Source organism: Sus scrofa, chromosome 13 (assembly GCF_000003025.6).
Source record: "Sus scrofa isolate TJ Tabasco breed Duroc chromosome 13, Sscrofa11.1, whole genome shotgun sequence".
In the NCBI taxonomy this organism is placed as follows: Eukaryota; Metazoa; Chordata; class Mammalia; order Artiodactyla; family Suidae; genus Sus; species Sus scrofa.
The window spans coordinates 115,305,407-115,317,744 of NC_010455.5; the positions used below are offsets into that span (position 1 = coordinate 115,305,407).

General features: G+C 34.6%; 1 protein-coding gene across 17 annotated transcripts in view; it reads right to left on the bottom strand.

The window, feature by feature from the left end:
- Positions 7,038-12,338, bottom strand: part of TBL1XR1 (transducin beta like 1 X-linked receptor 1) — a 175,785-nt gene continuing 170,484 nt past the window's right edge. For 16 of the 17 annotated variants that reach the window (XM_021071208.1, XM_021071197.1, XM_021071211.1 and 13 more), the window contains one exon: positions 7,039-11,931. In XM_021071208.1, the coding sequence (XP_020926867.1) occupies positions 11,905-11,931 (27 nt within the window). In that variant the 3' untranslated portion in view covers positions 7,039-11,904. Of the gene's footprint in view, positions 11,932-12,338 lie in introns of all 17 variants that reach the window. The other variant, XM_021071196.1, reaches the window with a different exon arrangement.

Below are 12,338 nucleotides of genomic sequence, written 5' to 3' on the forward strand. Positions count from 1 at the left end.
CAATTCTTGACTATACAAATAAAAATTTAGTGGAGACTAAGGCTGAGACAAAAAATACAGATAAAGTCATACAACAGAGCTAATTACCCACTTACCCATCATCATTATCTGAGGCTGCATGCAAAAACAATTACATATTTAAGATGTCCCATCATAACAAAATGCAACTGTAAACAGTAATTTGTTCAATAACTACTTCCACATTCATGTCCATAATAGTAGTGGCTTATAAATCTAATTACAACCAATTATTTTCAACAAATTATTCTGTCAAATGTTTTCTCTGGCATGTTTGTAACAGTAAACATAGTAACAATAATAATCATGCCATGTATGAAAGCCTAATTTATGCCAGCCACGGTGCTGAACAAGCTACGGACTGCTAATCCTTAAGACAACCTTGAAACCAAGTATCTTACATAGATATGTCTTATATATGTGAAACTTGTTCCAGTTCGTATCCATAGGGGAAAATGTGGTGCTTTTTTCCCTACAGTACACAGCCTTCACATTTTCACAATTTACTCTACATGAGTGCCTTCCCACTCTTGGCAAAACCTCAAATTAATCAAACAGCTACTATTTCTCTCAGGCTCTGTCCTAGGTTCTGGGAATCCAGAGAGAAATACAACAGATAAGCTTTGCTCTTAAGGAGTTCAGTTTAGTCAGAGCAGCACAGGAAGCTATTCTCTCAGTGGAGGTATGGCTGGTAGGGCAGGAAAGAGTGGCAGGGAAGGAAGTAGGCAAGTAGGTGGGCAGCCAGTGTTTGACAAGAATGAGGCAAATGAAGGGAGAAGCATTCTGGGTACAGGCAATTATGAGAATTTAGGGGAGAAGAAATCTTACAGGACGTGTGTATATTTCAGTACGGCTAGATAAGAACATGACTGAATGCAAGGGCCAAAGCTTCTCAGTAGCAGACATTCACATTACTAATCCTACCCGGCTCTCCCACCCGCCACACTCAGCCTCTAACCCACAGCCCCCCTCCTAGGCACTGCCACATAGTCCCATTTGCAACTATGAGCAACCACATCCTTCTAACCCATTTACCAGGACCCCCTATTATCTCCCAGGAAGCATAAATGCCAGGTACACTTAAGCCAGTTACCCTTGCCTGTTTCCTTGCAGACACATGGAGAACTTTCCAGACTCCAGAAACCTGGACTTTCTCACAAGTGTTACTCATACTGTCCAGGTATATCCTGACTAGAGGACCCCCCCTGCCCTGGAAATACTTGGAGGCTAATCCTCCAGCAAGGTGTGGTCTCTTAAAGGCTCCTTTACCTTCCTAGTCTCCATTACCAGCTAACACATCCATCTCCACCAGGCTTCTTGAGCACTAGTGGAGAAATCACACATTGCTGTAGATTGGTGCCATTCATCAGTCAGTCATGACTGCTAACTTCAGCTGTAGCAAGGCTCAACAAAATACCATGAAAAGAAAATAAAATTTTAATAAGGTTGTTTTGAAGTGAAAAAAAAAATGTGACTGGGGGGCTACTGTGTTTATGAGGGTTTGCTGTGTTCCAGGACAGATTCAGAGAGGACAAATACCTAGGCATATCCTGAGAAGTTACAATATTTCAAAGACAAGGAATCCTTAGGAATCCAGGATTTTAAATTTCTTTCTTTTTTTTTTAACCTAAAAGGAAGCAAAAGCCATGCTGACCTTACACAGCAGTAGTGATTGCCCGAAGGCAGTAGAGTAGCATAGCCATGGTTCTCCAATTATCGTGTGTGTTAGGAACTCTGGAAACCTTGCATAAAACACAGATTGAGGACCCTTCCTTTGCATATGCTCTGATTTAGCATGTCCTGGGTGGAATACCACTTCTTCTAATGTTGAGAGTTCTTGACTTACATTTTAATGCTAATCAACTGAGATTTAATGTGATACAAAAACAACACTCTCTATCAAATATCCATTTTTCCATAAGACAGCAAGAGCCTCAAAGGTACAAGTATTCAAGGAAGACAGAACTTACTAGGACCATATTAAAATGATATCCATCCAACTAAAAACTGGATCCAAATAAGAAACTCAGGAATAAAGAAGCCAAGGTCTCAGACTGTACTTAAATGCAATATGAAACTAGGTATAAACAGATGTATATACAGAAGACAATATAAAATTACATAAATCTCAACATAAAGGGATGGAAAACTCTCCTCTCATCTTAGCATCTTGCAGCAGCAGCAGCACCACCAGAGAACAGAAATGGTTATGATTTTTCTCATGCCTTACTGCATGCTGGGTGTGGTACTAAAAACTGTATGTACCACCTTGTTTAATCTTTACAATCCAACACAGGTTATTGTCATTCTTGATTACATATAAGGACACAGGCTGAGAGAGGGTACCTTGTCCAGGGTCAGCTAGTTAACTCGATTGATTGGTCAGAGCCTGAGATATTATATTATTAAGGTGAGCAGAATTACTTTTAGTGAGAACCCTTTAATGCTCTCATATTTTACTACTGTATGTCTATCTTATCAGTAAACTGTATTAGAGTCCCTTTTGGGGACCTCTACCCCTACTATGACCAGCCACTGTATCATTCCAAGATATGCTGTTAGTCTCAAGGACTTCGGGGAGGGGAGAAATGGCACAAGATTCTCTAGCTTAATTTTGGACCCTCAAGTAATTCTCCTCAAACCTTCATGTGCTTGCAGTTTAACTGGGGTGGGGGTGGGGTGTCCTGTTAAATGGAAACTTCTGAATGATGAGGGTTGGCATGATTTCTAACAAGTTTCCAGGTGAGGCTGATGACCTACACTTTGCGTATCAAAGCCCTAAATCACCAATTCTAAGCTGAACTGGGTGATTCAAGCAGCTCCTATAGCTATTAAAAAAGAGATACTTTGATTCATATACTGTTTATTATGTATATGTAACTGCCTTTGGAAACCCAGTAGGGGTGAGGTTTGAGGAGAGAGACACACAGATTGGCACACATTTCCAACATGTACGAGTTCTTGATTGTAATAGCAGTGACAGCAAAAACATGCATGTCACCTTAAATGAGTCAGAAATCATAACTTCTCAAGGGAAGGAGGGATAAAGTGCCTAATTTCTCTGCCTTTCATGGTAAGTAGTCAATGGGCATTAAAGCTATAAATGGAGGTGTAAATATGTACTATTTAAAATGTTAATAGCAACACAAGAAGACTGACATAAAACAATTACAGGTGCAATATGGATCACAGAGAGGGCCATATTGGGTGTCCTGGGACATAATGCTGCCAGGTGTTGCCTCACTTAGTCTAAGGAGGCAACATTCCAATTGTTAGATACCCCTTGCTATTCACCATCACAGTACCTCAAATTAAGCTGAGCCGTTTGAAACTGTCACTATTTAGTAGTTTTTGACTTAGAAAAAAAATTTTAGCCCAATTCTCTATTACAGCATTTAATGAACTACTTCCACTATAATACTTGACAAGAAGAGCAGAGCTTGTTTTTTTTCCTGCTCACTCTTGTATTACTATTGTAGTTAGTGGTAATGACACTTCCTGGGACATATCAGATTTTCAACAAATAAATATGTGCTAAAAAAGTAACAAGAGGACCCAAGACTTGAGTGGGTAAAATGTATAAAAACAATTTTTTTAATAAGCCCTAGAAAAAAAAGGAAGTCTGTTATTTTAGCATGTGGACTATGATTTTGACTCCCAGCATTATTATTACATCACTAGATATTCTGGTAGTTCCTTAAGTTTATAATTGGATTTAACCTACGTATTGTTTCACGGCAGAAATATTCTTCCACCTTTAACAAAATTGTCCTATCATGAACATTTAATGACTAGTAAAACAGGCTTAAAACATGAGTTGTTTTCTACTAACTCCTGCCACATGATTGTCATTTGTTGGTCTAAACTATTTTCTCTCATTCCTCTCTGTATGCTGAGTAAATATACAAAGCATTTCTCCAAGAAATCTTCCTTTCACAAATTCCCAAGTGATTCCTTTTGAAATAAGATTCAGTTAATGCCAGAAAAATGGGAACATAGCAAATTTCACAGATTCTTTGAAAATGCCTGTCAACCAGGGTATACATCATAATCGACTGTTGAGTTTGTCCTACTGATACAGAAAAGATTTCCTTACTGCATCATTGTTTGTAATAGGAAACAGTGAAAAAGTAGATGTACATTATAGGGGGCTAATTAAATTATGGTGTATAATATAGTGCAACCACTAAACATCAGGATAATGGTAGCACACAGTATGCTTTATACAAGCAGGCATGATTCTCTAGGGCTTTATATATGTTAACAATTTTAATCCTCATAACTCATCTATGAGTAGATACTACGTGCAGACCCACTTTATACATGGGAAAGCCAGGACAGTAACTCCTTGGGTCAAACGGCTTTAACAGTAGAGATGGGTTTCAGCCCAGTCAGGTAGAATTCATGCTCCTAATCTCTATGGTGGGCTCTATATCTACAGGGAAGTACTGTACTGATGGGGGACAAGTCCCTGACAGTATCAGTGAAAAAGCTACTTTCTCAATTCAATGAATATTACACTCCTCTATTAAGTATGTATTAAAAATGTTTGGAAGGGCACATACCAAAGTGCTAACTGTGTAACCACGAAGGAATTAGCTGGGTATTTGGAAACAGGAATTTTCCAGTTTCTTTACAAGCGTGTATTTATAAATAGATAGAAAATATGCCAATGACACAACTTCCTCCTTCCTAACCCTCCTTAGCTGTCATTTATAGCACACAAACATAAAGGGCACACATGTGACCTAGTGTGACCATATTAGCCCGCAGGTTAAGGTAGGGCCAGGCATTTTACTTTAAAAAGGGTTTTATTAGACTCTAGGTTAATCAACATTGTTTAAAAAGCAAAATTTACTTACCTCTGATTTGGTCTTGATTTCTCATGAGACTTCATTCATTTCAACAAATCTGTCTAGCTTCAAACTTGAGTTTATTTAATACTCTAAAATATTTCAAGCACTTCATGGGAAATATTTAAAACCATATCAAATAGCTACATTTTTATGCCATATTAAAAACAACCTGAGTTATCTGATGATGACATCCATGCCAAATGTGCAGATCCCCACTTCTACTAGTTCTAGCTATTCCTTGTCCTGAAGTAGTCTGTTCCTTGAGTAAACAAGGTAGAAAATCAGGTAATTAACTTGGTCAAGTACTGTTATGTAAATTAAGTCAACAAAAGCTTGTGTGGCAAAGGACCTAACAACATGGAGACTTTTCAAAATACCATAATCTGAACGTGTGAGATTCTGGAAGCTGATGTTTTCAAATGTCTGACCTCAGACTGAGTTCAGTGTGGCTGGATGCTTAATGTAAGAGCTGACTCTGTTTATCCATTCAGTGCTTAAATTCATTCACAGCTCCTGTCCAGTAGCCCTCTGACCTATGATTTTATTTCTGGTAATGCAATCTCTTAAAGCAGCCTGTCTGACATTGGACTGTATAACATACTAAGATTTTTTTTTTTTTAATAGAATTTCGGTGTCTTTTTCTGTGTAGATTACACCCCACTGGTCCTAGTTCTTAGAGTGTGAATTGTTTGCACAATTGATCATACAAACCCAACAACCAAGAAACATTAATTGTCTTCTGTACTTTACTAAACACTTTGTGTTTAATATATTTCAATTTATAAAGAAATTACAAGGAACTCCTAAAAAATTTAATACAAAAATATTACAAGTTAGGACAAGTAAGCATTGAGATATGACATTTGAGAGAAGAAACATGCAGAAAAAAGTAGCATAGGGTTAACATTTCATTGTTGACAGACAGCTTTGGCACAGCAGAGAAAGGCACCATAAAACTACTGTCCATAGTGTCTTTTCCTCCACTGCATTTGCAAATGTATATATACTAGGGAGACAGTAAACTTTAATTTGATCTGCTATTATTATAATATGTAAAAAATCTGATCTATTGTAAAGGATAAGAACTAGGAAATTTCAAATAACTCCCTCTGAAACTACCTGATTTGTTTTACCTCAATCTTATACAGATTATAATCCTTAGTTGTCCAACACTTTTGGAAAAAGTGTAAAATGCAGAATGGTATTAACAATCTATGCCATGCAATAAAAGTTAACCCTCTGAAAATGAAAGGCTGTCAGAAAGTTCTAGCAACTGCAGTAGCTTATCATTTAATAAAACATGATGAGGCTATGCCCATAAGTAGTTTCTGCTTAAGGAAATGGAAGCGAAAGGTAGAAGATATGGAGAATACGTGTTTTTACAAAAAAAAAAATTTGCTCAATAATTTTTCAAAAAGTTTTTAAGTAATGCTAAAGGAGTGGGATTAATTAAAACTGGAAGATGCCTAGAATCTTTCCTCACAGCTTATAAGGTTTGTTAGCAACATAAGCCAATAGGTGAAGAAGAAAATTACCAAATTTTTATTGGTTTCTATGAAGAAAAAATGTCATTAAAGAAGTTGAGCACCCTGTCCTAAAAATCTTCAGCAACATGTACACATTATTTTGTGCTCAAATGCACACTAAGCAAATGAATCTGTCTCTGGCAGTTTGATTACGTGGAATAATGTCTTTTAAGTACAACACTGATTTTTCAAAATAATTCAAAAGTAATTATTATTCCTTAGCTGATTAAATGTTATTCTTTAATAAAAATAGTAAATAATCCCTTCATTTAAAAAATCTTATCTCCTACGAGAAGTAATAAAATAGTAAAATTTGTAATTTTATCTATGGGCTTACTTTTAAAGTATCTAATCTTTAATGATCTGCTATTATTATCAAATACAGTGGGTTTGGGTTCTGATGGCAGTTGTATAATTGGTAACACCAGTATGGGAAAACAGACATGTTATATGTTATGAAGGCTAACTCAGAGCAAAACAGTTTATTCTACAAAAGAACACTGGAGGAGTACTTGCAATTAAAATGTAAACAAGAAATTGTAAACAAGAAATAGCATCCTTCTCCCTTTACTTGACTAGTAAATAGTCTATACAAACTTCATAGATATCAAAGGTTTTACATATGTACACAGCCAACATAATATCAAAATATATTTTATTCTGGACCTCTTTCAGATCTGATTCAAATTACAGTTGTCAAAGCAATACAATGCAAAGGGAAACTGCAACAACAACAACAACAAAAAATGTGCCTAGAAAGGATAAAAGGGTCATTGGGGACAAATCATTGTGATGTGGAACCAAAATACATCATAAGTGTAATTAACATGGTCCAGGACAGCATAGAACATCTAATATCAGTCTTCCTTACACAATAATCATGAAAACTGAATGATAAAGTTCTTTAACATGTACAAAAAACTGTCATGGGCTGGTTTACACTTTTACAACAGTTTTAAAGTTAACTGGATAACTAAAGAAATGATGTAGACATTTTAATCCAGTGCTATAGGTAGGCTCACAGAATTAGACCCAAAGGATTTGTAAAAATCAAAATTAGAACATTATAACTACGATGTCAAAGTCAGGAAAGAAGAAAATTACTTCTGTATTTAGGAATTACAGAGCTACAAAATGCAGTCTGTGTGTTTTTGTTTTTTTTATGAGATGGCTAAGTACACCAGACTAGATACAACATGCAGAATGTTTTCCTGAACTTATTCAGAAACTCCAAAGAAAACATCATGAAACAGCTTACTAGGAAAAAAAAAAAAAATATATATGCCCTAGTTATTCACCCTGCTTCAACACTGTCAACGTAAAGGCAGAAATAAAGAATGCTATTTAATACTTCAGAACTATTGATATAAGACATCAAATTTCTAAATCAGTGTATTAAAAAAGTGAACACTTTTTTCTTTCTCTCTTCTACACTTAACTAGAATCATGGTTTTTTTTTTTTTAATTGATATTGAATGTGACACTTCAGAGCTACTACAGGAAGGAGTAATTCATAACTTCCCTATTCCCCTTCCATCCCTGCTGATTAAGAAACAAACAAAAAACAAATTAAAAACAAAAACAAAAACAACCAGGGTCTCTTGTAGATTTGCTGCTATTCCCCAAAATGCTGGCATTTGCTGCCATGCCACAATGTTGGTCCACTGAAACAAGATTTCTGTGGAAACTGTCAATAGTAATTCACCAAATTCAAGTACCATCCTTAGCATGCAAGAATAAATGCAGGTTCTATAGAAACATATAATGTGCTTTAAAATGAAAACTGTTTTGAAAAGAGTAAATAGCACTGCATTTGAGATTTATTTTTTTTCTGCTTACCTAGTAAAACTTAACATTTTTGCTGACATTAAGAATGGTCATTTGTAATTCCTTTAAACAGCAAAAATGCCCACTTCTCTCCAGGCCTCTACTCAATAATAGTTTACATTACTCTTAACAAAATCATTCTACATAAACAGATAGCTCCTTAAAAATAGTACTCTCTCGTTAAATCTAATTTGACAGAAATAAGTTTAAGGAAAAAAGGAGTGCTTTATAAGTGAAAAAGTACAAATCTTTGGCCTTTCTCTTGACATTTTTATGTCAAAAAGCAAAAAACCTTCATGTAATTCAATCTAATGATTACTTTTTGCACCATAATTTGTTTTTTACACCACAAAAGGAGGCACTTTCAGTATCTGCAAAAGGTGTTTAATCCTAAAACATATTTACCTAGAGAATAATTAATTAAAACAAAATTGGATAGTCTAAAACCTATTAGGAAATTAAGAGTTACCACTTCTAAAAGTCATTTGAAAGTCAATGATGGTGCCTGATCAATGACAGGAAATTGGGATTGGAACAAATATAAGAATTTATGGAATTTTCTACAGAAAAAAAAAAAAACCATATTCCTTTACAATGTTTAAGAGTGACAGCTGTTCTTCATTCTACTTTAATCAATGAGCATTCTATTCATTCAAGTTTTCCTTTCTCTTTTTCCTTGTAAGTTTTTTACAGTAGCCTATACAACAATGATACTATAATGAATGGAAAAGAAAATCTACTGGAATCAGTGATTTTCAGATAAATTCTTAGAGAAAAAAAAGGAAAAATAAGCAAGAACCTCAAATATAGAACTTTACAGGCTGTGAAACTTGGTGTCTTTATCATGTTACTGCTCAAATTAGAGGCAATCTTATTTTTGTCTATGGGAGCAGCATCGTGGCACATCAGCAGGCAATGATGACGTGAGAACAGCAGCAAAAAGAAATAACTGTATGCTCATGAAGAACCCAAGCCTACAAAATGGATATCTTTCTGACAGTTTATACTTAAAAGACCCAAGACTTCAGGATAATAAAGCTCTGTATTTATAATCTTTTATATGTTCTATTGTGGTTATTATGCTTAAGTAAAATAGCTGAAGATTTAAAAAAAAAAAAAAACAGAGAAGATGACAACATCATAAACATGTAGCTGTCTATTTTGGCAGCTATACTGCAGATATACTGCATGACTATCTTTTAATCAGCTGGGGGAAAAAAGGTCAATAACTGTATGCAAATGAATAAGTTGTCCATATCAAAATACAAAAGTACTATCAATAATCACCTCTGACTTTCAGATTTAAATTCAGTGCAATTGACAAATGCATCGCTAAAGGAAAATGCAGCTTAAACATACTCAAAACATTTGTGTCTATTCCTGGGAGCACATTTAAAAATTATTGCACAGATTTTTTTATTTTTATTTAATTTTTTTTAAAACAACAACAGAGGTCAACCACAGATGTGGACCTCCAGCAATAAAAGCAGGATTTCAAGTGCCAGATACTCAGCATATTAGGTTTCCTACATAAGTCACAGGGTAATAGTTCTAAATAGCTATAATGTGATCCAAAACCCTAAAAACAGCTGGCACAAAACCATCATGAATGACTGCCTCTCTAGATGTAAAGTTTAAAAAATATTATTACAGTATCATAGTCCCCACTAACAACAACTGGGGTACATATAACAATGTATTGTGAAATTAAGTGTATTTATCCTCTTTACCAATAGCAAATGCTATCCTACCTTAGTAAAACCAAGACTTGCTTCAATCAATGCTGTTTTGTAAAAATAGCAAAACAACAAATGCTGAAAATGAAAGCTGCATTACTTGGGTTAAATCAGTTTCTACTTAAACTTAAAACATAGATTAAAATTTTAGCACTAAAAGCATCAAAATAATTAGTGACAGAAATAGTGTTATAAATTTGCCAAGCTTGATAATAAACAATATTCCTTAATTAAAATCTTTGAAATGTAAATTTGACAACTCTTCTCTTCAAAATTGATACTTCTGGATTATTACATTAACCATGACAAACCCTGTTAATCACACATATAAACATAGCCTCATGCTATCATTTGTAAATTCTGTATATTTCTGCTTTTAGTTGCATGAACACAAGAAGAGGTTTGATCTGATACCTACATCTTAAGAAAATACGTGATATTATAAACAGAGTAAAAGACATGATTTGGTAGTGATTACTGAAAAAACAAAAAAATAGCAGCTTAAATCTATCTATATTTGAAAAAATGTAGTCACAAGTACCACAAATGCAAAATCAGAGCAGCAGGGAGGTTAGTGCAATTATAACTTTTTTGAAAAAAATTTTGAATCACTGCTATTTAAAAACACCTTGAAGCAAGTCTTTTGTTTTAAAGATTGTTTTTAAACTAAGGTAGCAAACATTTTGCCATGTAATGGCAGTGTTATATGCCGTTATCTTGCTTTGAATAAAGAAAAATAACATGAGAGATTTTTTAATACTGGAGTTTGGTTACATTACATATTTAAGCTTCTACACAATGATGGACACTTTGAGAAGCTAATCCTTATCCAGAAACATTTTAATCTCGTAAAAAACAAAGCAAAAGAAACAAACAACAGAAAAAACCCAAACCTACTTTGCTCCTTTTCACAATAGTGCACATTTTAACCATAATTTAGTTATGGCTACAAAACATCAGAAGATTTTTTTTTTTTATGCATCTTCTCTATGGTATTAAAAAAATTGTGCCCTTCTAGTCTTTAATTGGCAGAAATATGTCCCAAAAAAGAAACTATTGCATTTAAGCCACATCACCAAAACAAAACAGAAACAAACAACAAAAAAACCCAACCCCCCTAAAAAAAAAACAACAAAAAGCAACAGAAAACCCCCCAGAACAAAAAACAAAGCAAAAACAAAAACAAAAGCACAAAAAACAGCGCATAATACCCTTTTACTGATGTGTCTAACAGATTGACATGACCAAAGTCATATAGTTCTTTCAACTTCCAATTCCCCCTCCTACAACATGCACCAATTGAATATATGCTCTGGGAGCCATAAATGTACCAAACATCTATCTCTTCAAAACAATGCATTAAAATATTTTTAAGAATTTTTTGTTTAAAAGGTGAAAAAAATATAAACAAGAAACTGATTCACTCCCTTACTTCATGCATCCATAAACTAAACCAAAAACAAAGTTTAAAAGCAAGAACAAACTACTGCTGCAAGTTTTTGTAAGTCCGTATTCTCTGTACATACAAACTGCTAAACTACTGAAGGGAAAAAAAGAATATAATCCATGGTGTCTGCTGATTCAAAGGGGAAAAACAAGGCTGTCATTAGTATCCAAAAACTGGTACATGTATGGGCTGCTTTTATAACGCATACTTTTTCTCTCTTCTGTTTTTCATATCCAAAACTTCTAAATGCTATTTTAGGGGCACAGCAGATTAGATTCCAGCACTTGGTGAACAGAATTCACAAGCTGTGACAAAATTCTGTCATCTTCAGGGTGCAATTTTGTTTATATACACTGTATGTATATATTTCTCTTAGATTTGGCTGTAGTGGACTGGCCATGGTTCAAGTGGGACTATAGCAGTACTTGGGTCGGGGACAGTCATTTTGGCTATGTACACATTCATAGTCGGTCCATGGCTTCCAACTAGTAGCGCTATTTCCGAAGGTCTAATACACAAACCTGTAAGAAATTAAAATAATCAACCAGTGTGTAAAGAATTAATTCCATCGTACATTTTCAGTTTAATTTTTCTATAGTACAGTTTGGAACCTACTTCTTAGTTCCAAGTTCACCAACTGGTAAAACAAAAGTAATCATAGCAATGGGCATCAAGAGAAATCAGATAAATTGTTTGAAAGTAGATGGAGGAAATAACCATGGGCTAACACTAGAGAGGGAAAAACCAAGTCTAAAATTTTGAAGACTTAGTGTCTGTTAATGAAAAAGTAGAAAAAATATGTTCAAAATAGACCAATTTCTATCTCTTGGACCTTAATGAAAGATACTACAGATTATATTAAGCTACTGCCTCAGTAAACAACGAATGGTTACACTCTTTGTTTTCCCTTTACTTTCAGAATGTTGGA